Below are 24,430 nucleotides of genomic sequence, written 5' to 3'. Positions count from 1 at the left end.
TCGTCTCAGCCCCCTCTATGTACAGCTCCATCCTGCAGTATAATACTACTTTTAGCCCCTCTATGTACAGCCCCATCCTGCACTACATTACTCTTATCTCCATCCTGCAGTACATAGGTACTTCTAATTATCAGCAAATATGCACACTGCAGCTTCCTTGTATGAGCTCTGTACTGCAATGAAGGAGGCTTAGCCCCTTCATGTGACATCATCCCTCAGAAGAGCAGCTCCGTTCTAGACACAGCCCAGAACAGAGCCATATTGGCAGGAAATCAGCTGAGAGACTGAAAGGCGCATGATCAACCAGGAGCTCTGGAACTACACTAGGACGATTCTAAAGACAACTGGTGGGTAAACAGAGCCTGGAAGGCCATTCTTTGGGGCGTGATATATGCAAACCGGGCAGATTTAAAACTGAGTTGTACTGCAGCAAATTAATAAAACAAAACTTTTCTGAAACTTTTTTTTTTTCAGGTTTCCTGCCATTCCGGTGTAGCATTAGCAGGTCAGTGAGAAATAACACCAAGCCTTCCACTGCTATATTTTCACAATTTCACCGCCTTCATCTTTATACAAGACCATTCTCAAACTAGACAATAAAACAAGATAGCGGGTTATTTTACCTTGAAGTTTCTTCAGAACGGCCACCTCCATCTTCAGTACTTGTTTTGGCTGTTGGGCAGATTCCACTTTGAGAGCGACGTTCTCCCTTGTTAGCAGGTCCAGGGCATCGTAGATTTCTCCAAAGCCACCACCACCAATTTTTCTTAGCTGTTGAAAAATACCAAGATCATGGTCAGTTGAAGATAAAAAAAAAACACATGTATTCTTATAAAGAGTATCTGTCTTGTCTAACTTAGTAAATACTTATATACTGTATAAAAAAAATCAATTCTAGATCAAATTTCCCTAGAACTTTTCAGTGTAAGGTTTCTCCATTATGACTCCTCTGACAAATGTATAATTACATTGACAGATTGTTGTCTCCAATTGTGTAAGGAAAGACCTGTACATCTGGGGAAACGGGATGGGGCGAAGCCGCCGGATGAGGACTGGCCTCGAACTAAGTTATCCCAGATACATAGTCCACGATTCCTCATACTCTTTGTGCCTTTTAACTTTGCGCCTTTGAGTTAACTGTTTGGGTTTTTTGGGGGCAATTTTTCTGTTTTAGTCCAATTCACAATTTGTGTCTTTAAAACAATGCAAAAAATAATGTGCAATTGTACTTCCGTACTCAACTGGAGGAGTTCAAAATCTGTTTAGTTTTCAGCTGCACAAAAATAAAACTCAAGTGCAATATTTTAAAAAATGTGACTTTTGTGCCATGAAAGGTGCAAAAAAAAAAAAAAGGAAAAAAACTATGATTTTGTGCAAAATTCATCAACCACATTTTTTAAAGTGCAGACTGTCATCCCATAGCCTTTTAAGAGATGGAGCTGCAATAAAAGTTGTTTTTTTTATTTGTTCCTACATTGCCACCCAAAAAAAGTTATTTGAGTATGCAAATGAAGGTGCTCAGTGGCTAGATGCCATAGTGAACCATGCCATTCTTTCTAGGTTGATTGACCACGCTGGCTTGTGAGAGGCAGGACTGTCTGAAGATGACTTATGTGACCACTGCCTATGCAGGAGAGAGCACACAAATCACTCTCTCCTCACAGTTGGCATCGCTACACACCTATACCAAAGCAATGTCAGCAAAGAGGAGAGAGCAATGCGTGATCATAAAGAAGCAATCATCCCTGGCTTCTTCAACATCCAAATTGGCCCTATTTTTCTAGACCAGAATGCCAAGATTAACATTCAGTTTTCTGAGACTCCCTCCCACACCAAGGACAGGGTCCACCATTCTGATATACTGGTTAGTAGTCAGACGGAGTGTTGTGCCCGAGTGTAGGAAAAAAAAAACAGAGTGGTTATAATATTGTGTAGGAAGGAAAAGTTCAAGTGCCGGCTGGCCTCATTCAGCTTTGCCCTCAGCATGACGGCCCTCACATTATACTGAATTACTGCCCTAGACCATGAAAACCCTCATAACTTTCCGACAGCACATTTAGCGTTTCCCAATGCCGCACTACCTCCTCATCCCGCCCTCTCTCTGTTGAGTCCCTCAAGGCTCTGTCCTAGGACCCCCACTTTTTTCCATCTATACCCTTGGCCTAGAACAACTCATAAAATCCCATGGCTTCCAGTACCACCTATATGCGGACAACACTCAGATCTACCTCTCTGGCCCAGATGTGACCTCTCTGCTGTCCAGAATCCCGGAGTGCCTGTCAGCCATATCCTCCTTCACTTCTCGCATTCTAAAACTCAATGTAGACCAGAGGTGTCAAACTGCATTCCTCGAGGGCCGCCAACAGGTCATGTTTTCAGGATTTCCTTGTATTGCACAGGTGATAATTTAATCACCTGCACAGAATGATTCCAGCACCTTGTGGAATGCTAAGGAAATCCTGAAAACATGACCTGTTGGCGGCCCTCAAGGAATGCAGTTTGACACCTCAGATGCAGACAAAACCAAACTCATCATCTTTCCCCCATCTCGCGTATCCCCCCTACCCGATCTATCTATTGTGGTAAACAGCATCACGCTCTCTCTCGCACCTGAAATCCGCTGCCTCGGGGTAACTCTCGATTCTGCCCTGTCCTTCAAACCGCACGTCCAAACTCTTGCCACCTCCTGTCGCCTCCAACTCAAAAATATTGCCAGAATCCGTCCCTTCCTCAGCCCACAATCTTCCAAAACTCTTGTGCATGCCCTCATCATCTCCTGCCTCGATTACTGCAACACCCTCCTCTGTGGCCTCCCCGCTAACTCTTGCACCACTCCAGTTTGTCCTCAACTCTGCTGCTCGACTAATCCACCTCTCTCCTCGCTATTCCCCTGCTTCTCCCCTCTGCAAATCCCTCCACTGGCTCCCAATCCCAATATCTCAGAACTAATCTCCCAATATCTTCCCTCACGTAATCTTTGATCCTTCCAAGACCTCCTGCTCTCCTCCACACTTATTCGTTCCTCACACAACCACCTCCAAGATTTCTCCAGAATATCCCCCATCTTCTGGAATTCCACGCCTCAACACGTCTGATTATCCACCACCCTCGGATCCTTCAGACGGAACCTAAAACCCATCTCTTCAGGAAAGCCTACAGCCTGCAATAACCATTCCGCTGCCTCACCACTACCCGAGCTGCCGCCTCACCACCACCAGAGCTGCTGCACCCCGACCTTCTGTCTCTTCCCCATTATCCCATAGAATGTAAGTCCGCAAGGACAGGGTCCTCTCCCCTCTGTACCAGTCTGTCATTGTAAATTTGTTTACTGTAAATGATATCTATAACTCTATGTAACCCCTTTCTCATGTACAGCACCATGGAAATAATGGGGCTATATAAATAAATAATAAATAATAATAAGCAATAAAGAAGCACAAGAAGTAGCAGAATAGAAAAGCAATGTCAGACACGATATTCTTCTGTGCTAATTGATTACTTTCTTGGAGGAGAGAACAGGCATCACTCTCTCCTCCCTGCTGACATCGTTCACATATAGCTCTCAAGTATAAGCTACAAGCAAAGTAAAGCAACAGAAAACTGTCAACGGTAATGTAGTCGCAATTACTTCCTGTGTAGAACTTTCAAGCACTGCACCCGATGCACAATTATTGCTAGAGCTACAAAAAAAAAAAAAGGAATAACCATACGCTAGCCACACAATGATGGAAGGGCGGAGGATGGAGGTGGCACTGTAAAGGTCACTTTGGTAATACATATGAAACCTGAAACTCTGAATTTTACATGCAGGCACAGCCCGATTTAACAAAAAGAAAAAAAATAAATAATAATAATAATCCAGGATGAGGCTATATAGACACAAAAGACCATATGTCTATAGATTATTTTGTAATTTCCAGGTGAAAAAAATGCTTTAGTAGCTTTCAAGAACTAGACAAATAAAATGATCATTCAGCCATCATCATTTTAGGGAGTTTCTTTACCCTACAAACATTAAATTATCAGTAATTACATAGTTCAAACAGCCATAAAAAGAAGCTTAAATCAGTAACGTTCAAAAGACATGGCAAAAAAAAAAAAAGAGTCACAGACCTTTTGAAGGATGATTAATCTCAATGTTAACAATGACAAGCATGGAATATGTTACCAAATATTAAAATAGCTGAAAACATCAAAAGGTTGAATGGTGTAGCACTGCCAATCTGCATAATGCATCAAAACCATTTTTCACTTTCAAAACCAACGCATGTCAAGATAAAAAATCTACCCGATAAAAATGTAAAAAAAAAAAAACAGATGCACTAAGAATCTTTTGAAGAAAAAAAAAAAAGTCCCTATCATCCAGACAACTTCCGTCTCAGTCTACATACTATAGTCCTATGCTTTAAAGCAGATCTGTCAGCAGATTGTGAGCTCCTTAATGTCCCTTCTCCCTGCAGAGATCTCACACAGCTCAGTGCAAGCTGCAGTAAAAAGGAAAATTGAAATCAGCTGACCAAATCCTGCATTATGTAGTCCAGTATGCACGGAATGACGTTCTGACCAAAACGTAAAGGAACAAATGCAGCTATAGTGTTTATATTCCTCTTAACACTATTTACACCCTCAGGACTTGTTAGAGATAAGCTAGGAGAGTCTCCCCTCGTATATGTAAAATATAACCTTTACTGTTATCATAGTAAAAGTATTGCAACTCCGGACAGAAACATACACAATGTAAATATAGTGCCTGTGCTCAACCAGTGCTCATTAAAAGAATGGTTTGATCTCACCCATCCATAGCATTTTGGCAGTATTCAATTCACAAATGACAGGAGCCTTTGAAAAAGGGGGGAGGGGAGATTCTATCACTCCCTGTCGTGCTCCTGCATAGCTCCCGCCCTCACAAGGACCCCAGGAAGATCTGTTCTTGGTATGCCACCAAACCAAAGTATTCTTCCCAATGCATTTCTTCCCCAATGAGGAGGATTCATCAGGAGAGCATAACTAGAAAAATTAGTGGGTATGAGGGGACCCTGCAATGGCAAAAGCCCGGTATCTTAAACGTGGTGCATTATAATGTAACCCATACGGGGAGGGAATGGTCTCTAACAGCCTCGCTTTGTGGCCATTATAAATAGGGGCATATGCAGCCTCGTTAGGCCTATGGTGTCTGACGTCACATCCTTTTACAAGAAAAAGTATATGCTTTTGGATGTGCTTCATTATGTCCCCCCTCATGTGACATAATCCTCTAAAATACAACTTGCCTAATAATTCTGCACACAGTGTATATTGGTTGCATGAAAATCAGAATTAATGAGCATTTAAATGACATTCCCAACAGTAATTTTACCAACAGGAATATATCCTCTGGTCAAGGCATTTCCTCTTGCATCATCAGCTACAGATGACATCTGTACGGTCGTCAGTATTGAAAAATTGAGGTATCCTCCGAGACATGAAGAGATTACATCTCAATAGAGAAGCATTGTGGATCTTCAACTTAGGAATTAGATCCCCTGAAGGTCTCAAATTATTAGGTTTCTTTTTTGTGCTGTAAATGTTTTGTTAATTTTAAAATGTCTTAATCCAAGTATGTAATTTTTGAGCAATTAATAATTCTTTGTACATGTTTTTTGTGTTTTCATGGTTTTTTTTTTGTTGTATTGCTCATTTATGCAGCTTTATATCATGTCCAAATGTCCACTTTTTTTGTCCAAAGAGCATCATTTACTGGGTATTTGTGATTGATGGCAAAGATTCCCAATAGGCCTTGAGGAAGAACGCTGTTTGCTTTCGAAACGTGTCGCCATGTTGTTCCCTGTCCCCCACAATGTGTCCTGGAATTTTGAAGTGTCTTTAATAAAGGATTTTCATATTTTTATGGATTGTTGCCAATAGCTGGAATTTTTTCTCCTTGTCTCAGTACGAGCTGCACCTGTTAGTCTGGCTGGGTGACTGCAGACTCAATACAGTTGTACTCATGAGCTGTCTCACTTTAAAACAGGACTCATGAAAAGCTCAATTTTATTCTTAAGATTACTATGCCATTATGATATGGATTTGTAAAAAGTAAGTACACCAGTTCATGAGTTCTAAGAGCTCTATTTTATAATGTTTGCAGTTTGTATGCAATGTAATAGCTTTGGGGGTTATGTTGACGTACTCTATAATTCGTGTAGGACGTAAGTCCTACTCATCAATTTGTTGTATCCATGTTTTAGTGACATTATTCTGGAATAGTCGCCATCAGTCTGAGTCTGGATCCATGAGTCCCAAATACCTCAGAAGATTTCAAGAGAGTCGGATCTGGCGGCTTCTATTTTTTCATATAGCTTAATTACATTTATCCGTCTTTTCACCTGGGCCATCGATAAAGTATTGGTTTTCCGTTGCCCAGCTTTGTGGTTTCTAGTTGCTATGGTAATATAATCTATAAGCCGACACGTCTTACCATTGGCATTGATTGGCCTATCACCTAAAGGAAGTACCATTGGTGGAAGGAGTAGTTCCTTTTTCAGGACAGTGTTAATTAATGTAACTACCGTACATCCTTCCAAGGAGATTTCACTATGGGGCATGTCCACCAAGTGTGGAACGTGTCTCCCACTTCATCACACCCCCTGAATCTTTTGTCTGGAACGGTATGATAGATTTTGTGAAAGTAATTAGGGACATAATGAGTTCTATGGAATAATCTGAGGGAGCTTTCGGTAAGCGAGATTCGGTTATTTCCTTTTAAAATGTTTTCATACCATTTATACCATCCCTGAGGTGAACAAGTCTTCTTTAAATGGTTTCCCAACTACTAGGACAACCCCTTCTTGATCTAAATGTTTGGCCCCGATAAAATAAAAAAACAAACAAACAAAAAAAAAACAACTTATACTCACGTCCAAGGCCGACCCCGTTCCAACTGTATCGGCACTCCCAGCCCCGTGGCTTTCGTGCGGTTGTTGTGAAACATGACCCTGGCGCCCAATCAGCGCCATGAAGACGAAGTCCGGGCTGAAGCTGATCTCGGACTTCCTCTTCGTGTTCAATTCATACAAAGGCGGGGACGGTGATGCCAGCGCTGATTGGGCGCCAGCTTCACATGTCACTACAACCACAAGAGAGCCCTGGACCGCGAGTGTGTCGACACCGCTGGAACGGTGCGGGCACGAGTGGAGAGTATAGGCCTTTTTATTTTAAATTGGGGCCAAGCGTGGGGTATGAGAAGGGGTTATCAAGAAGGGTTTGTCAATAGTGGACAACTTTAGTTAGGCCGGTGTCACACTTGCGAATGCAATGCGAGTCTCTCGCAGCAATACCCGGCACTGCCGCCGGTGGTTCAGACTAGGGCGTTCAGCTGCATAGAAATTCATGCAGCCACACACTCCGGTCCTGAGTGCTGGCGGCAGTACCGGGTATTGATGAGAGTTTTTCGCATTGCACACGCAAGTGTGACCCCGACCTTTTTATACTTACTGGGGCATGACCTTTAAGCTATGACCAGACATGGCAGATTTGCTGCACAATTCATGTGAAAGGGGTTTTATAAAATTAAATGCACACAAAGCAATTCCTCTTCAGAGGCAGAGATTACTGCAAACCCGTACTGTCCTGTTCAATAGCTGGATAAGGAACAATCAGTGCATCCATTGTGAAAAGATTCATTTAGTCACCCAGAAATACTGATTCACCAAAAATGCCTGTTTTGCTGCTGCTGCTGCTGCTGCTGCTGCAACAACAACAAATATTTTACGTAATGTCAATTACGGTACTTTCCTAAGATCCAATATACTTTAGAAAAAAAAATTACTAAAGTTTTGCAACTAAAAAATGTATCGAGTATAATAAATAGTTTGGGGATAGGGGGCATCTTTATCTGATTATTATTAATTATAGCACCATTTATTCCATGGCGCTTTACATGTGAGGAGGGGTATATACTGTATATTCTGATGCTTGACAGTTAGTGTCAATATTTGCAACGAGGGTGTAAAAGAAAGATCTAAAAGTAAATTTATTGTAGGAGTCACTAAGTATCCCATGTTTATTTCCTAAAGATCAGAGTGGTGACTGGTCCTCATCAAATACTGAGCACAGAAGAGTGGAATATTTCTATAAATGTCAAGCAGGCAAACCATGAAAAAGAAAATTGAGTCTCCTGAATTTTTTATGACACCTTCCTTTCTCACATTACTTTGCCAATCTCCTTTTAAAAACTCTTTTTTTTCATGATACAGCAAAATCATAAGGCTCATGTTGAAAAAATGATGCAAAGTAAGAATGTTTTCCAAAATAGAAGTGTTAATAGTTTATTTTTATCAATATTTGGTGTGCTTGCCCTTTACCTTCAAAATATCAAAGCATCAATTTTTCTAAGTACACTTGTACACAGTTATTTTGAAAGAACTCGGCAGGGAGGTTATTACAAACATCTCGGAGAACTAACCTCAGATCTTCTGTGGATGTCAATTGTGGAAATCTTATGAAATTGGCTGTGTGTTTGGGGTCGTCCTGCTGCAGAATAAAAATGGGGCCAATCAGAAACCTCTCTAATGGTATTACATGATGGATATCTATCTGCCTGTATTTTTCAGCATTGAGGACGCCATTAATCTTAACCAAATCCTAAACTTTGTGTGCTGAACTGTAGCCCCAAACATTCAGGACCCACCACCATGCTTCACTGATGCCTATATAGATTCATTACTGTGCCACTCTTCAGCCTTTCGATTAACCTGCCTTTTCTTACAGCCAAATATTTCACATTTTGAATCATCAGTCCAGAGATCTGCTGTCATTTCTCTTCACCCCAGTTCTTATGATTTTGTTCATAGTTGAGTCACTTGGCCTTGATTCCATATTGTAGGTACCATATATACCCGAGTAAAAGCCGAGATTTTCAGTACACTTTTTTGGGCTGAAAGTCCCCCTCTCAGCTTGACTCGAGTCATACCCAGGGGTCGGCAGGGGAGGGGGAGCGGAGCTGTGTAATAATACTCACCTGCTCCTGGCGCGGTCCCTGCAGGTCCCTGGCTCCCCAGCGCCGGCAGCTTCTTCCTGTAGTGAGCGGTCACATGGTACCGCTCATTACAGTAAGGAATATGGACCCAACTCCACTCCCACAGGGGTGGAGCCGCATATTCATTACTGTAATGAGCGGTACCATGTGACCGCTCACTACAGGAAGAAGCTGCCGGCGCCGCGGAACAGACGTGCAGGGACCACGCCAGGAGCAAGGTGAGTATAAATCAGTGCGCTATATTCACCTGCTCCCCGTTCCACCTTCGGCGCCACTGCATCTTCCGCATCCTATGCAGTGACGCTCAGGTCAGAGGGCACGATGACACGATTAGTGCGCGCCGCCCTCTGCCTGAAAGTCAGTGCAGAGGACGGGGCAGACACAGCGGCGGTCAGCGGTGGAACGGGGAGCAGGTGAATATAGCAAGTTCTGGGTCCTGAGAGGCGAGTATGTAATTTTTTATTTTTTTTTTTTAATCGCAGCAACAGCATATGGGGCAAATGTCTGTATGGAGCATCTTATGGGGCCATGTGCAGCGTTATATGGGGCAAATATCTGTATGGAGAATCTTATGGGGCCATGTGCAACATTATATGGGGCAAATATCTGTATGGGGCCGCGTGCAGCATTATATGGGGCAAATATCTGTATGGGGCCATGTGCAGCATTATATGGGGCAAATATCTCTATGGAGCATCTTATGGGGCCATGTGCAGCATTATATGGGGCAAATATCTGTATGGAGCATCTTATGGGGCCATAATCCACATTTGTGGAGCATTATACAGGGCAAATGTGTCTATGGAGCATCTTATGGGGTCATAATCAACATTTGTGCAACATTATATGGAGCATATTTTAATATGGAGCATCTTATGGAGCCCATCATAAACTGTATGGAGCATTATATGGGGCGCATTTTGTATGGAGCATCTTATGGGGCCCATCATGAACTGTATGGAACATTATATGGGGCTCCCGATTCAATATGGATATTCAAAAACACTTAACCTATTGATGTCTCAATTACCGTATTTTTCCTACCATAAGACGCACTTTTTTTCCTCCAAATTTGGGAGGAAAGTGTGGGAGCGTCTTATGGTAGGGATGTAGCATGTGGGGAGAGGGGCAGCAGCGAGTGGGATCGCACTGTTATCCCACTTCAGGAGGCAGAAAATGTCCCCGCTGCCTGGAATCAGCTCTGGGGAAACCATGTGGTCCCGATGATTAAGTGCAGTGAATATTCATTAGCTGCTTCCCTGCCCACCTATCAGCTGAGTGGTGAGCCAGCAGCCATTGAATACTCCACTTAAGCAGCTACACACATGGTTTCCCCAGCGCTAGATTCCTGGAGCAGCTGGGGAGATCTGTGTGTCCGGGGGAGGAGGAGGCAGCAGGGGCCAGGGGAGAGATCGCTGCATACCTGCCTGTGCTGGACGCTGAGTGCTGTGCACAAGGAGGACCTGTGTGATGTCAGAAGTGGGCGGGCTGGAGCATCACATGACAGCACAGAGCCCTCCCTCTTCTTGACATCATCACAGGTCCTTCAGACTCCCCACTAGAATCTGCAGGCTTCCTCTTATAACCTGTGCTGTGGAAAGGCAACAAGAGGGAGGGCTCTGTGTGTGCAGTCATGGGATGCTTTTACCTCACCACAGTGGCTGGCTGCCACAATTAAGAGGTTAGTCTTTACACAACACAATAAAGCACTCTGCCACTCCTTTGGTGAACTATAACTCCCAGCAGGTCATAGGATCTGCAGGACATGCTGGGAGTTATAGTTCTCCAATGGGATTTTAAAGCAGCACTCCAGTGTTATTTTGCAGTGCTGGAGTGGTGCTTTCAATATAAGCCCTGTGCCCCCATTCTTATACTCGCCCTCCAGCGTCTTCATATAGTACTTCACAGACACCACACTGGTCCCGCAGCTTCCAACAGAATAACATACTATTATATATAATAACACCACATATAATAGTATGTTATTTATGTTATTAAATATTTTACCACATTTTTTTGCTTCAAATATTTTTTTCCCTATTTTCCACCTCTAAAACCTGGGTGCACCTTATAGTCCGGTGCGTCTTATAGTCCGAAAAATACGGTAATTTTACTTTTATTGGTACCTATTTTTATTTTTGAAATTTACCAGTAGCTGCATTTCCCACCCTAGGCTTATACTCGAGTCATTAAGTTTTCCCAGTTTTTTGTGGCAAAATTAGGGGGGTCGGCTTATACTCGGGTCGGCTTATTCTCGAGTATATACGGTATTTTTTTGCGGCAGCAAGTCTTCGATGAAGACCACCTCTGGCCAGACTTTTCCTAACAGTAGATAGGTGTAGCCGAGTCCCACTGTCATCTACTAGTACTAAGCTGATGGCACTGCTGAACATCATTTGATTTAAAACAGTGTTCCCCAACTCCGATCCTCAAGAGCCACCAACAGGTCATGTTTTCAGGATTTCCTTAGTATTGCACAGGTGATAATTCCATCACCTGGACAGGCAAGCATTCAATCACCTGCGCAATTCAATCACCTGCGGAATCCTGAAAACATGACCTGTTGGTGGCTCTTGAGGACCGGAGTTGGGGAACACTGATTTAAAAGGTAAGTAAGAATGATGCGTTTTATCTGCTACACCAAGTTTCATCAAAGAATTTACGGTCCTTAATATTATCCATTTCTTTGTGTGTCTCTCTTCAAAAGAGCTTGAACAGCACATCTTGAAAGCCCAATCGGCTTTCAAATATTTGCCTGGGAGAGACCTTGATGTTGCAGTTTAACTACCTTGTCTGTTGTCGATTTGCTTAGTCTTTCCATGGTGTACGACCTGTGATAGGAAAACATCTTCCACAACACATCTTTCACAACCTCACCTATGTAGCTGAGATTTACGGTACTTCACCCAGTTTTAGCCTGCTACACAGCCGTTTCTTTTTCAGGTAACGACTGTTTCAACCTACATATGAAAAGTATTTTCATCGTCACCTGTTATGTATAATTGGTTACACATTCACCTGATGATAATCCTACATGACACCAAATATTAATTGCATTTAGATTCCTCTTTTGTTCATTCACTTCACCGCATTTTGTTAGTCGATGGAAATAAACAAATTAACACTTTAGTTTTGAAAGCATTCTTAGGCTTGGTGAACATTACGTCTGTGCCAGCTGTCCGACGCATACACTCAGGTATGAGACCACAAAAGCATGCAAGTCATAATGGATGCCATGGCATCTGTCCACCATAGAGACCCACTTTAAAGAAACGTGGCCCATGTGGTATTCTTTGACTATCGCAGCTGACATCCGGCACTATGTGCCAGAAGTGGTCACGAACCGCTCCTGGCACATTAACCCTCGGCAGCGTTCCGGCGGCACAGGGAAGCATCGTGCAGGGCGGGGGCTCCTTTCGTGCTTCCCTGAGACCCTCGGAGCAACGCGATGTGATCGCGTTGCTCCGAGGGTCTCCTACCTCCTCCTCCCTGCAGGCCCGGATCCAAAATGGCTGCGGGGTGCCTTCCAGGTCCTGCAGGGAGGTGACTTTACATGTGTAAAAAGAAAAAAAAAAAATTCCTAAATAAAGAAAAAAAAATATATTGTTCCAATAAATACATTTATCTAAATTAAAAAACACAATAAAAGTACACATATTTAGTATCGCCGCGTCCGTAATGACCCAACCTATAAAACTGTCCCACTAGTTAACCCCTTCAGTGAACACCGTGAAAAAAAAAAAAAAAATGAGGCAAAAAATATCGCTTTATTATCACACCACCAAACAAAAAGTGGAATAACACACGATCAAAAAGACGGATATAAATAACCATAGTACCGCTGAAAACGTCATCTTGTCCGGCAAAAAACAAGCCGCCATATAGCTTCATCAACGAAAAAAATGAAAAAGTTATAGTGCTCAGAATAAAGCGATGCAAAAATAATTATTTTTTATATAAAATAGTTTTTATCGTATAAAAGCGCCAAAACATAAAAAAATGATATAAATGAGGTATCGCTGTAATCGTTCTGACCCGAAGAATAAAACTGCTTTATCAATTTTACCAAACATGGAACGGTATAAGCACCCCTCCAAAAGAAATTCACGAATAGCTGGCTTTTGTTCATTCTACCTCTCAAAAAAAGCCCGTAACGACCCAACCTATAAAACTGTCCCACTAGTTAACTCATTCAGTGAACACCGTAAAAAAAATTTAAAAAAAAGAGGCAGAAAACAACGCTTTCATACCGCCGAACAAAAAGTGGAATAACACGCGATCAAAAAGACAGATATAAATAACCTTGGTACCCCTGAAAACGTCATCTTGTCCTGCAAAAAACGAGCCGCCATACAGCATCATCAGCAAAAAAATAAAAGTTATAGTTTTCAGAATAAAGCGGTGCCAAAATAATTATTTTTTTCTATAAAATAGTTTTTATCGTATAAAGGCGCCAAAACATAAAAAAATTATATAAAATGAGGTACCGCTGTAATCGTACTGACCCAAAGAATTAAACTGCTTTATCAATTTTACCAAACGTGGAACGGTATAAACGCCCCCCCCCCCAAAAAAAAAAGAAATTCATGAATAGCTGGTTTTTGGTCATTCTGCCTCACAAAAATCAGAATAAAAGGCAATCAAAAAAATGTCACGTGCCCGAAAACGATACCAATAAAAGAGTCAACTCGTCCCGCAAAAAACAAGACCTCACATGACTCTGTGGACCAAAATATGGAAAAATTATAGCTCTCAAAATGTGGAGACGCAAAAACTATTTTTTGCAATAAAAAGCGTCTTTTAGTGTGTGACGGCTGCCAATCATAAAAATCCGCTAAAAAAACAGCTATAAAAGTAAATCAAACAACCCTTCATCACCCCCTTAGTTAGGGAAAAATAATAAAATTTTAAAAAAATTTATTTATTTCCATTTTCCCATTAGGGTTAGGGTTGGGGCTAAAGTTAGGGTTGGGGTTAGGGTTGGGGCTAAAGTTAGGGTTGGGGTTAGGGTTGGGGCTAAAATTAGGGTTAGGGTTAAAGTTAGGATTAGGGTTGGGGTTAAAGTTAGGATTAGGGTTGGGGCTAAAGTTAGGGTTAGGGTTGGGGCTAAAGTTAGGGTTGGGGCTAAAGTTAGGGTTTGGATTACATTTACGGTTGGATTAGGGTTAGGGGTGTGTTTGGGTTAGGGTTTCAGTTATAATTGGGGGGTTTCCACTGTTTAGGCACATCAGGGGCTGTCCAAACGCGACATGGCGTCCGATCTCAATTCCAGCCAATTCTGCATTGGAAAATTAAAACAGTGCTCCTTCCCTTCCGAGCTCTGCCATGCGCCCAAACAGTGGTTCCCCCCCACATATGGGGTATCAGCGTACTCAGGACAAATTGGAAAACACCTTTTTGGGTCCAATTTCTCCTGTTACCCTTGGGAAAATATAAAACTGGGGGCTAAAAAATAAATTTTGTGGGAAAATTTTTATTTTTTTATTTTTACGTCTCTGTGTATAAACTGTAATTAAACACTTGGAGGTTCAAAATGTTCACAACACATCTAGATAGGTTCCTTAGGGGGTCATCTTTCCAAAATGGTGTCACTTGTGGGGGGTTTCAATGTTTAGGCACATCAGGGGCTCTCCAAACGCGACATGGCGTCCCATCTCAATTCCAGTCAATTTTGCATTGGAAAGTCAAACGGTGCTCCTTCACTTCCAAGCTCTGCCATGCGCCCAAACAGTGGTTTACCCCCACATATGTGGTATCAGCGTACTCAGGACAAATTGCACAACAACTTTTGGGGTCCAATTTCTTCTGTTACCCTTAGGAAAATAAAAATTTGGGGGCGAAAAGATTTTTGTGAAAAAAATATGATTTTTTATTTTTACGGCTCTACATTATAAACTTCTGTGAAGCACTTGGTAGGTCAAAGTGCTCACCACACTTCTAGATAAGTTCCTTAGGGGGTCTACTTTCCAAAATGGTGTCACTTGTGGGGGGTTTCCACTGGTTAGGCACATCAGGGGCTCTCCAAACGCGACATGGCGTCCCATCTCAATTCAAGTCAATTTTGCATTGAAAAGTCAAATGGCGCGCCTTCCCTTCTGAGCTCTGCCATGAGCCCAAACAGTGGTTTACCCCCACATATGGGGTATCAGCATACCCAGGACAAATTGTACAACAACTTTTGGGGTTCAATTTCTCCTGTTACCCTTGGTAAAATGGAACAAATTGGAGCTGAAGTAAATTTTTTGTGCAAAAAAGTTAAAATGTTCATTTTTTTTTTTTTAGACATTTCAAAAATTCCTGTGAAACACCTGAAGAGTTAATAAACTTCTTGAATGTGGTTTTGAGTGCCTTGAGATGTGCAGTTTTTAGAATGGTGTCACACTTGGGTATTTTCTATCATATAGACCCCTCAAAGTGACTTCAAATGTGATGTGGTCCCTAAAAAAAACAATGGTGTTGAAAAAAAAGAAAGATTCTTGGACAACTTTAAACCCTTATAACTCCCTAAAAAAAAAATGTTGGTTCCAAAATTGTGCTGATGTAAAGTAGACATGTGGGAAATGTTACTTATTAAGTATTTTTTTGTGACATATCTCTGTGATTTAAGGGCATAATGATTCAAATTTGGAAAATTGCAAAATTTTTCGAAATTTTTGCCAAATTTCCATTTTTTTTACAAATAAACGCAGGTAATGTCAAAGAAATTTTACCACTACCATAAAGTACAATATGTCACGAGAAAACAATGTCAGAATCACCGGGATCCGTTGAAGCATTCCAGAGTTATAACCTCATAAATGGACAGTGGTCAGAATTGCAAAAATTGGCCCGGTCATTAACGTGCAAACCACCCTTGGGGGTAAAGGGGTTAAGGCTGGAGTTTTCTGTAATAGCAATGAGCAGGAGTATGACGCATTCTGCCACTTTGCAACCACTGTTCAGAAACAGCTTGAAAAACATGACAAAGTATTAAAAATGTTGACTTGGGAGTGTAAAGTCCCCAGATCACGCGTGTTTGCACCGATGGACAAAGACATGGGTAAGAGTTTATATTGGGAACACTGGTTCCTTCTGCATAGGTTTACTTTAGGGTCATTTGACCATTGGGACATAGGTTCCTTTATACCTATGTAGTAGTAGGGAAATATAGCTATCTTTACATTGATTATGCACTGGCACTTTATTATGGTATAATAAGTGGTTATATTGACCCGCTCGGTCATATCTATGCCTGTACTTTGTTTACATGGTGCAACACTTTTTTATTGGTGCACCTATACCGTATACTCAAATAGCTCTGTATGTGATATTATGCTTTAATTGTTTTTTTTATTGCATTTTATAATATCTTTAGTGTTTAATAAAGTATACTCTTTTTTTTTTTTTTTTTTTACACTCTTTGTGATCTATATGCTTCAGTTCTCATGGTTATTATGATGGAAAATCATGCCTGGTGCATGGATGCCACCTTACAACTTGTTAACCAGCTGGTGCCAGATATCAAAAGGACACATTCAGAGGACTTCCTCAGCCCACGCCTCGAATAATCACAGCTATTTCAGTGGCATAAGTGGAACAACACAATATTAGATCGATCGTTTTCATTTTATGGCTGATCAGCTAGACAGCTTTTGGTAGCTAATAAATATGGCTAGATGACCTTTCCTGGTTTGCCGTAACATTTTGGCCCTTGTCAAGATATTCATACCCTTATGCTTGCCCATGTTTATTGTTTCCAACGCTGACTATTTACATGCGGTACACGTTTTTTTCATTTTTATATAAAGAGGTTGTCCAGGTTTTTCACATAAGTCTGCAGTCGCTCTATGTGACTGCGGACTTGTGAATCTTCACATTGCGCGCTTGTAAGGATTCCCTGGTGCTGGTGGTGAGACTGACCGGTCAAGTAATCACAAATATGCAGTATATATGCTCCCGGTCACTTTCTGACTAGACGTTTCAAGCATTGCTCAATTCCCTTATATTGATGGTGGCTGCGCACCTCTAGTAGGAATGTGGCTGGTAGTGTGCATATCACATGCTTGGGGTCACTTTACCGTTCAGCCTCATTACCAGCATCAGAGAATACTTACCAGCACTCAATGTGAAGACTTTCAAGTCCGCAGTAACAGTAACAGTCCCCAAAAGTTGGACAACCCCTATAAAAGTGTATTGGATGTTCGCACTACAAACCCCCCCCCCCAAAAAAAATTAAGGGACACATACCCAATTAGAAAAGTTACCCTTTAGAACATGAGCTTATTAATGCCTTTACGGTCATTGGCCCCATCTGGCTCATTGTTCTCGTGACCTTGGATAAAACATCTCACCCACTGTACTCATCACGGACCTACACAACATAGAGGTGATCATGGGGCGACCATCGATCATCAGGAGTGTTTTAGTGAGACTCATATATGCAATTTGATTTAAAAATAATAACAATGCATGTGAAATATATCATATTTTAACCTCTTCATGACCAGTCAATTTTTGGGGGTGGGGGGTTGAGCTATAGTTTTTTTTTTTTTGTTCCACTTGTTACAAGAGATTTTACTCTTCAGGGGACATTTTGAGGAGCATACAAGATTTTGATTGCAACTTACAGCATTTTTTTTTGGGGGGGGGGGGGGGATGGAGGGTGCAGCAACCGAAAAAAATGCAATTGTGTCATTTCCCTTTTCGGAATAAATGATTTTAGATTTTTATTTTTTTTTTTATAATGATCTTTTATGGATCCAGCAACACCAAAAAATAATGTTTTCTTTATTTTTTTTAGATGAAAAAAGGGTGGTGATCCAAACTTTTAGATTTTTCTGCATTTAATAACATTTTTTTTCTTCATTTTTAGTCCCCCTGTGACAGGTCTGGCTGTATGACACAGACTGCACCTACCATGCATATGGTGGCGTTCTCTGAAATGCTCTTCATACACCCCTACATGTAGGTCACACATCGGGAAAAGATTAAAGGGGGTGTCTGTATTGATAAGAAATGGGGGACAAGGACGACAATGCTTTGTTGGCTGTGGATTTAACAATGAGCTCCAAATCCATTTTTGTTTCTGAACGTCTCTATGCTGCTTTATGAACACAGACCAAATGAAACAGCTGAACTTTGATGTGGTCATAAATCAGCAGAGAGGAACTCAGAAAAAGATGGATAAACTACGAAAAGGAGCTCACTGATCGTTTCTCAGATCAATCTGGGGCCAACAAAGACAGTGCATTATTCAGGGCAAAGAACGACCCGGATTAAGGCCAGAGAATGTAACTTGGATTTAACATTGCGTATAGATGCACATTTTATTTTATTTTACTTTTGCCTTTAATAAATTATTTAGAAAATACAAAACACAAACAATTTGAAGACTGGAAATAAAAAGGAAACACAAATATTAACAAATAAAACATTTATATTTATGGATACATTTATCATAATTTCAGAACTGGATATTAGAACTTGCATTGGAAAACTAATTGGCTGTTGGTTACAATTAGTACTGACATTAATGACAATCTACGCATTTGTATCTACTCCTAAGTGCTAGGATTTAGCTTGCCTCATATGGAGAAGGCAGCGCTCCTTAGGAAGGCTCCGCACCCCATTAGCGGGGTCCCATGACAAATGCTTCCTGCCAAGAACCATTCAATTTAAAAGAGCCATCTGCACATATACATTTCTCCTGAATTTCCCCAGATACAACAGCTGAACGTCTCATGGGTATTGGGATATTATGTACATTGCTGGAGATAGACCAGGTTTGCTTTCTACTAAAACTATCCAGATGTCAACTCCTGCCATCATCGACTGTACTGTGACCTCATCTATACCGACCTGCACAGAACCATTAAAAAAAAAACAAAAAAAAACAAACAATAAATACGACAACAAATGTACAGCTCACATCTACTAACTTATGCACCAAAATAATTTTTTTTTTTTTTTTTTTTGCTCCAATCAAGTTAAACTCCACAATGGGTCTAATCACATAATGGTTGATAAAAGGTTGACTATAAATGGATATATCTGCCATACAGTTGTGCTCAAAAGTTTAAATACCCCGGCAGAATTTTTGCTTTCTTGGCCTTTTTTCAGAGAATATGTATGATAACACCAAAACTTTTTCTCCGCTCATGGTCATTTAAATCATAATGACAACCTAAAACATGCAAATGACCCTGATCAAAAGTTCACATACCCCATTTCTTAATACCATGTATTGCCCCCTCTAACATCAATGACAGCTTGAAGTCTTTTGTGGTAGTTGTGGATGAGGTTCTTTATTTTCTCAGATGGTAAAGCTGTCCACTCTTCTTGGCAAAAAGCCTCCAGTTCCTGGGCTGTCTAGCATGAACAGCGCGCTTGAGATATCCCCAGAGTGGCTCAATGATATTGAGGTCAGGAGACTGAGATGGCCACTCCAGAACCTTCACTTTGTTTTACTGTAGCCAATGACAGGTCGGCTTGGCCTTGTGTTTTAGATCGTTGTCATTTTGGAATGTCCACGTACGTCCCGTGCGCATCTTCCGGGCTGATGAGTGCAAATTTGTCCCCAGTATTTGCTGATAACGTGCTGCATTCATCTTTCCTTCAACTTTGACCAAGTTTCCTGTGCCTTTGTAGCTCACACCCCCCTAAAACATCAGCGATCCACCTCCGTGCTTTACAGTAGGAATGGTGTTCCTTTCAACATAGGCCTTGTTAACCACTCTCCAAATGTAACGTTATGGTTGTGGCCAAAAAGTTCAATATTGTCTCCTCATTCCAAATTACCTTGTTCCAGAAGTTTTGAGGCTTGTGTCTGTGTTGTTTTGCGTATTGTAGGAGAAATACTTTGTGGCATTTGCGCAGTAATGGCTTTCTTCTGGCGACTCGACCATGCAGCCCATTTTTCTTCAAGTGCCTCCTTATTGTGCATCTTGAAACAGCCACACCGCTAGTTTTCAGAGAGTCCTGTATTTCAGCTATGTTATTATAATAACAAATGTTATTTGTGAGTTTTTCATTGCATCTGAAACAATTTTCCTGGCAGTTGCAGTTGACATTTTTGTTGGTCTACCTGACTGTGGTTTTGTTTTTACAGAGCCACTGATTTTCCATTTGTTAATCACAGTTTGAATGCTGCTGACTGGCATTATCAATTCCTTGGATATCTTTTTGTATCCCTTTCCTGTTTTATACAGTTCAACTACCTTTTCTTGTAGATCCGTTGACAATTCTTTTGCTTTCCCCATGACTCACAATCCAGCCACATCAGTGGCTGGAAGAAAGATGCAAGAGTGTCTGGATCCCAGAAACTCACTCAGCTTTTATGCACACACACTGATTACAAGCACACAGCTCACAGGTGAGGATGTTACCTTTAGTGGCCATTTAAACCCATTTGTGTCAACTTTTGTGCATGTTATCAGGCCAAAATCACCAGGGTATATAAACTTTTGATCAGGGTCATTTGGATGTTTTGGGTTGTCATTATGATTTAAAAAGAGAAAACACAGTAGTTTGACAATAAATGGCTTCACCCAATCAATAGCCATGAGTGGAGAAAAAGTTTTGGTGTTATCATTTATATTCTCTGAATAAAGACCAAGAAAGCAAAAAAATCTGCAGGGGGATGTAAACTTTTGAGCACAACTGTATATTACCAGTAAACATCACGGTTTCCACCATTCACAATAGGAGATGTCAAAGCTCACCTCCTCCTCAGCCTGCACAATAACTGATAAAACTTCTATATTCAGCAAATTACAGAGGATCCAGATCCACCATTCACAAAATGTGATGTCACCGCTCACCTCCCCCTCCTGTACAATGACTGACAACATCTCTATATACAGTACATAACACAGGATCCACCATTTACAATACGTGATGTTGCAGCTTACCTCCTCCCTCTCCTGTACAATGACTAAAAACACCTCTATACACAGTAGATAACACAGGTTCCAACATTCACAATAGGCAATGTCACTCCTCACCCTTCACAATAACGGATGACACCTCTATATACAGTAGATGACACAGGATCCGCCATTCACATGTCATAGCTCACCTCTTCCTGTATGAAGACTGATAACACAGGATCCACCTATGACAACAGGAGATATCACAGCAGATTCTGCTCCTCCACACTTCACAATGACTTTTGCACATGCTCATTTGATGCATCAATACAAAACATAGGGTCTGAATCTGCTCATTGTGGCTATGTACATGTGTTGTTTCCTGAAACAGGGAATTAGAGTGTAAAAAAAAAGTGTGAAAATTTAGAGATTTCTAATTTTTTTTACAGATGCTGAGATTATATATTACACAAAAAACTGATTTCAACAACAGGTAATTTTCGAACAATCGCTTACATTTCAAATAGAAAGGAAAATGTCTTTCGATGCTCTGACCCAAACATTGTGCTCTATGCAAAACTCTCAGGATTAGGATTTCCCTGTTGAGTGACAGATCTTCTCCCGTGGACCATTTGCATTTAACTATTCCTTACTTTGCATAGATTTTCTTCCATCAGTCTGAACAGTACACGGTAAATTTGCACAGTTTAGGTCACTGAATCCACCACAATGTGGAGACAGAGAAAGCACTCGATTATTATACTGCCCATCCCGATGCTTGAGTTGAAATTAAAACAACCTCACTATTCCATCACTATTACATTTTCTACGAGGACCTGAAATCTGTAAAACATGTAGAGTAAGTAAATTCCTGCATGAAACAATTTAGCGTATTTTTTTCCCCTTTTCTTATGAAAAGCTCTGCCTTGTTTCATTCCTCTGTTACTTTCCATGGAAATATATACACAAATTAACACTTCCATTGTTAAAGAGGCGTATTCCTGCAACCTCTAACAATGACCTATTAGAACATTTCTGACCCTGGGAAAGGTAACACCCAGCTGTCAATGTTTTAGTGCTAGTGATGAGCGAGTGTACTCGTTGCTCAGGTTTTCCCGAGCACGCTTGGGTGGTCTCCGAGTATTTGTTAGTGTTCGGAGATTTAGTTTTCATAGCCGCATCTGAATGATTTACAGCTACTAGCCAGGCTGAGTACATGTGAGGCTTGCCTGGTTGCTAGGGAATCCCCACATGTGTTCAAGCTGGCTAGTAGCCGCAAATCATGAAGCTGAGGCAATGAAAACTTAATCTCAGAGCAGTTATAAATATTCGGAAACCACCCGAGTGTGCTCAGGAAAACCCGAGCAACGAGTACACTCGCTCATCACTACTTAGTACATTTCCAGGGAGAACAACAGAGGAACGTCAAAACACAGTCATCTAAGAAAAGGTGCCCTAAAACAACTACATGCCAGGAGAACAGAAATCGCAAGGTATTACTTTATTAGGAGAGCCATGGTTGGCCAGACAAGACCACACACGGGGGCAAATTTCACAAGGAGCCACTTAGCCAATTTTAGAGGTTTTTGGAAGTTGGAGAAGAAACTGGAGCTCTGGCAAAAACTCAAACACAAGAAGACCAGACACAGTGCCAGCAGCTGCTGATCCACTGGGCACTGCCATGTCCAATCCCTTTGTTCACCCTTGCTGAACACTGAAGTCATTTAACAATTTAAAGGGAAAAGCAAATAACAGAAAGGAACAGTTATACTATCCAAGAGTAAAATAGTGCAAGAAAGTGAACTCCAAACCTGACCGCTGCTCGGCTGGAAAGTGTGCAGATTTCTACCCTGTGGATTTTAGATACCGCCATGGGGCCGAACTATACCCCTATTCCTACAATGTAATGTTCCAATCACAGCTGCCACCATCCATGACAAGTGCGCCATCTCAGATAAAGAGGGGGAGGAAATCTCAGCTCATCTTCCCAATAAGCCAGCAAAGCTCATTAATATTTATACAGTGCACTCCGCACTCGGTTCAAACGTATATTCATTATCCATAATGGACAGAACATAGTAAGCAAAAAAAAAAACACAGAAAATATATATATTAGAGCATGCTTTGTCTTTCTTTACTTTGTATTGCAGGTTTTATTTACTGTTTTTCCTTCCTTGTACATACATTTTTTTTTTACCCCCAAAAAACTATTAAAGATTTAGGGGGCCAATTTATCAAGGCTTTTCTGCCATTAGAGTGGTGCAAGCATTTTATGACTTGTGGCGCTTTCATGCCACTTTGGAACAGCTCCGCCAAAATGGGTGGACTGAGAGGATCCAGGTGGGACAAGGGTGGGGGGAGGGAAAGTAGCTACGTCTGCCTATATCTGACATCGGTTTCTACACCAGGAATGCTACTCCTGTCTCTGGCTGGAATAGCATTTCTGGTACAGCACTCAGGAGGCGCATGCCACTTACTAGAGGAGCAACATTCTTTAAGTGCTGTGTGCCTCTTAATGAATTAGGCAGCATTTACTCTGTCAAGACTGGAGTGGCGCAAGCTTGGACTATATCAATTTTGTTTACTCGGCCTACAAACTTTTTTTTTCCTCCATCATTTTCAATGGGAGATGTATTGAAAAGTATAGCAGCATGTCTCAATATGTCTAAAACATCGACAATTGTTCTCTGTTATATAGCACCATTAATTGTAAGGTGTTTTACAGACATCATCATCACTGTCCCCATTGGGGCTCACAATCTAGAATCCCTATGAGTATGTGTGGAAACCGGAGTACCCCCATGCAAACACGGGGAGCACATACAAAGTCCTTGCAGATGTTGTCCTTGGTGGGATTTGAGCCCAGGACCCCAATGCTATGCCTATTTTATGCTGACTCTAAATTCAGGAAAACACTAAATCGCTCCCATGCCTTGAGAGGGGAGAGACTGAAGGTAAGAATAAGGAGGGTCCACAAATCTATGATGCGGTTGAGGTAACATTCCAAGTTGAATTTACTTACCACTTTCCATCTTTCTTTCACTAGGACCCCCACGTTGAGGATATCCGGCTGCTCCCCTCCCCCACTCATTGCACTTGGTGCTGGAGCTGCTACGCAGAACTCGTGTCACCGGAGATCATCGGGCTCCCAAGGGCGACATCCATCTACCCAGTGGCTACAGGGAAAAGAGGGAAAATACATTTTTTATTAATAATCTTCTAGAGCAGAGGTTTATTTTAATAGAAAAATAAAAATAAATTGCAAAAACATTAAAAGTCAGTTTTATTCCCCATTTAGGACAGTTTATTGCCCCTTGTTCGTACCTTGACAGGCGTTGTAACCTTGGTTAAATAAGGCAGGGGAAAATCTAGATATACTATGGGGCAGAAGAGTTTATCAGGCTTTGCTCATATCGCGCTTTAAGCCTATGACTAAAGTATACATATCATCAAAAGGCGGAAATTGTAAAAAATAAAAAAATAAATGTATATTTACCAGTATATTTTTTTATAGCAAACCAAAGAGCAGTAGATTATTTCCCTTAGATAAGAAGGAATATGCAAGAAA

At 41.3% G+C, this 24,430-nt stretch overlaps 1 protein-coding gene across 1 annotated transcript in view; it reads right to left on the bottom strand.

Moving 5' to 3' along the window:
* Positions 1-24,024, bottom strand: part of TTBK2 (tau tubulin kinase 2) — a 111,387-nt gene extending 87,363 nt beyond the window's left edge. Inside the window, exons 1-3 of the mRNA XM_077261563.1 lie at positions 23,885-24,024; positions 8,444-8,511; positions 624-771 (exon numbers count right to left, since the gene is read on the bottom strand). Of these exons, the coding sequence (XP_077117678.1) occupies positions 624-771; positions 8,444-8,511; positions 23,885-23,894 (226 nt within the window). The 5' untranslated portion in view covers positions 23,895-24,024. The remainder of the gene's footprint in view (positions 1-623; positions 772-8,443; positions 8,512-23,884) is intronic.
* Positions 24,025-24,430: the final 406 nt, after the last annotated feature.

This window comes from Ranitomeya variabilis, chromosome 1 (genome assembly GCF_051348905.1).
Source record: "Ranitomeya variabilis isolate aRanVar5 chromosome 1, aRanVar5.hap1, whole genome shotgun sequence".
Classification (NCBI taxonomy): Eukaryota; Metazoa; Chordata; class Amphibia; order Anura; family Dendrobatidae; genus Ranitomeya; species Ranitomeya variabilis.
Note: the sequence above shows the minus strand (reverse complement) of the source record. Positions and strands in the feature narration are given on the sequence as shown.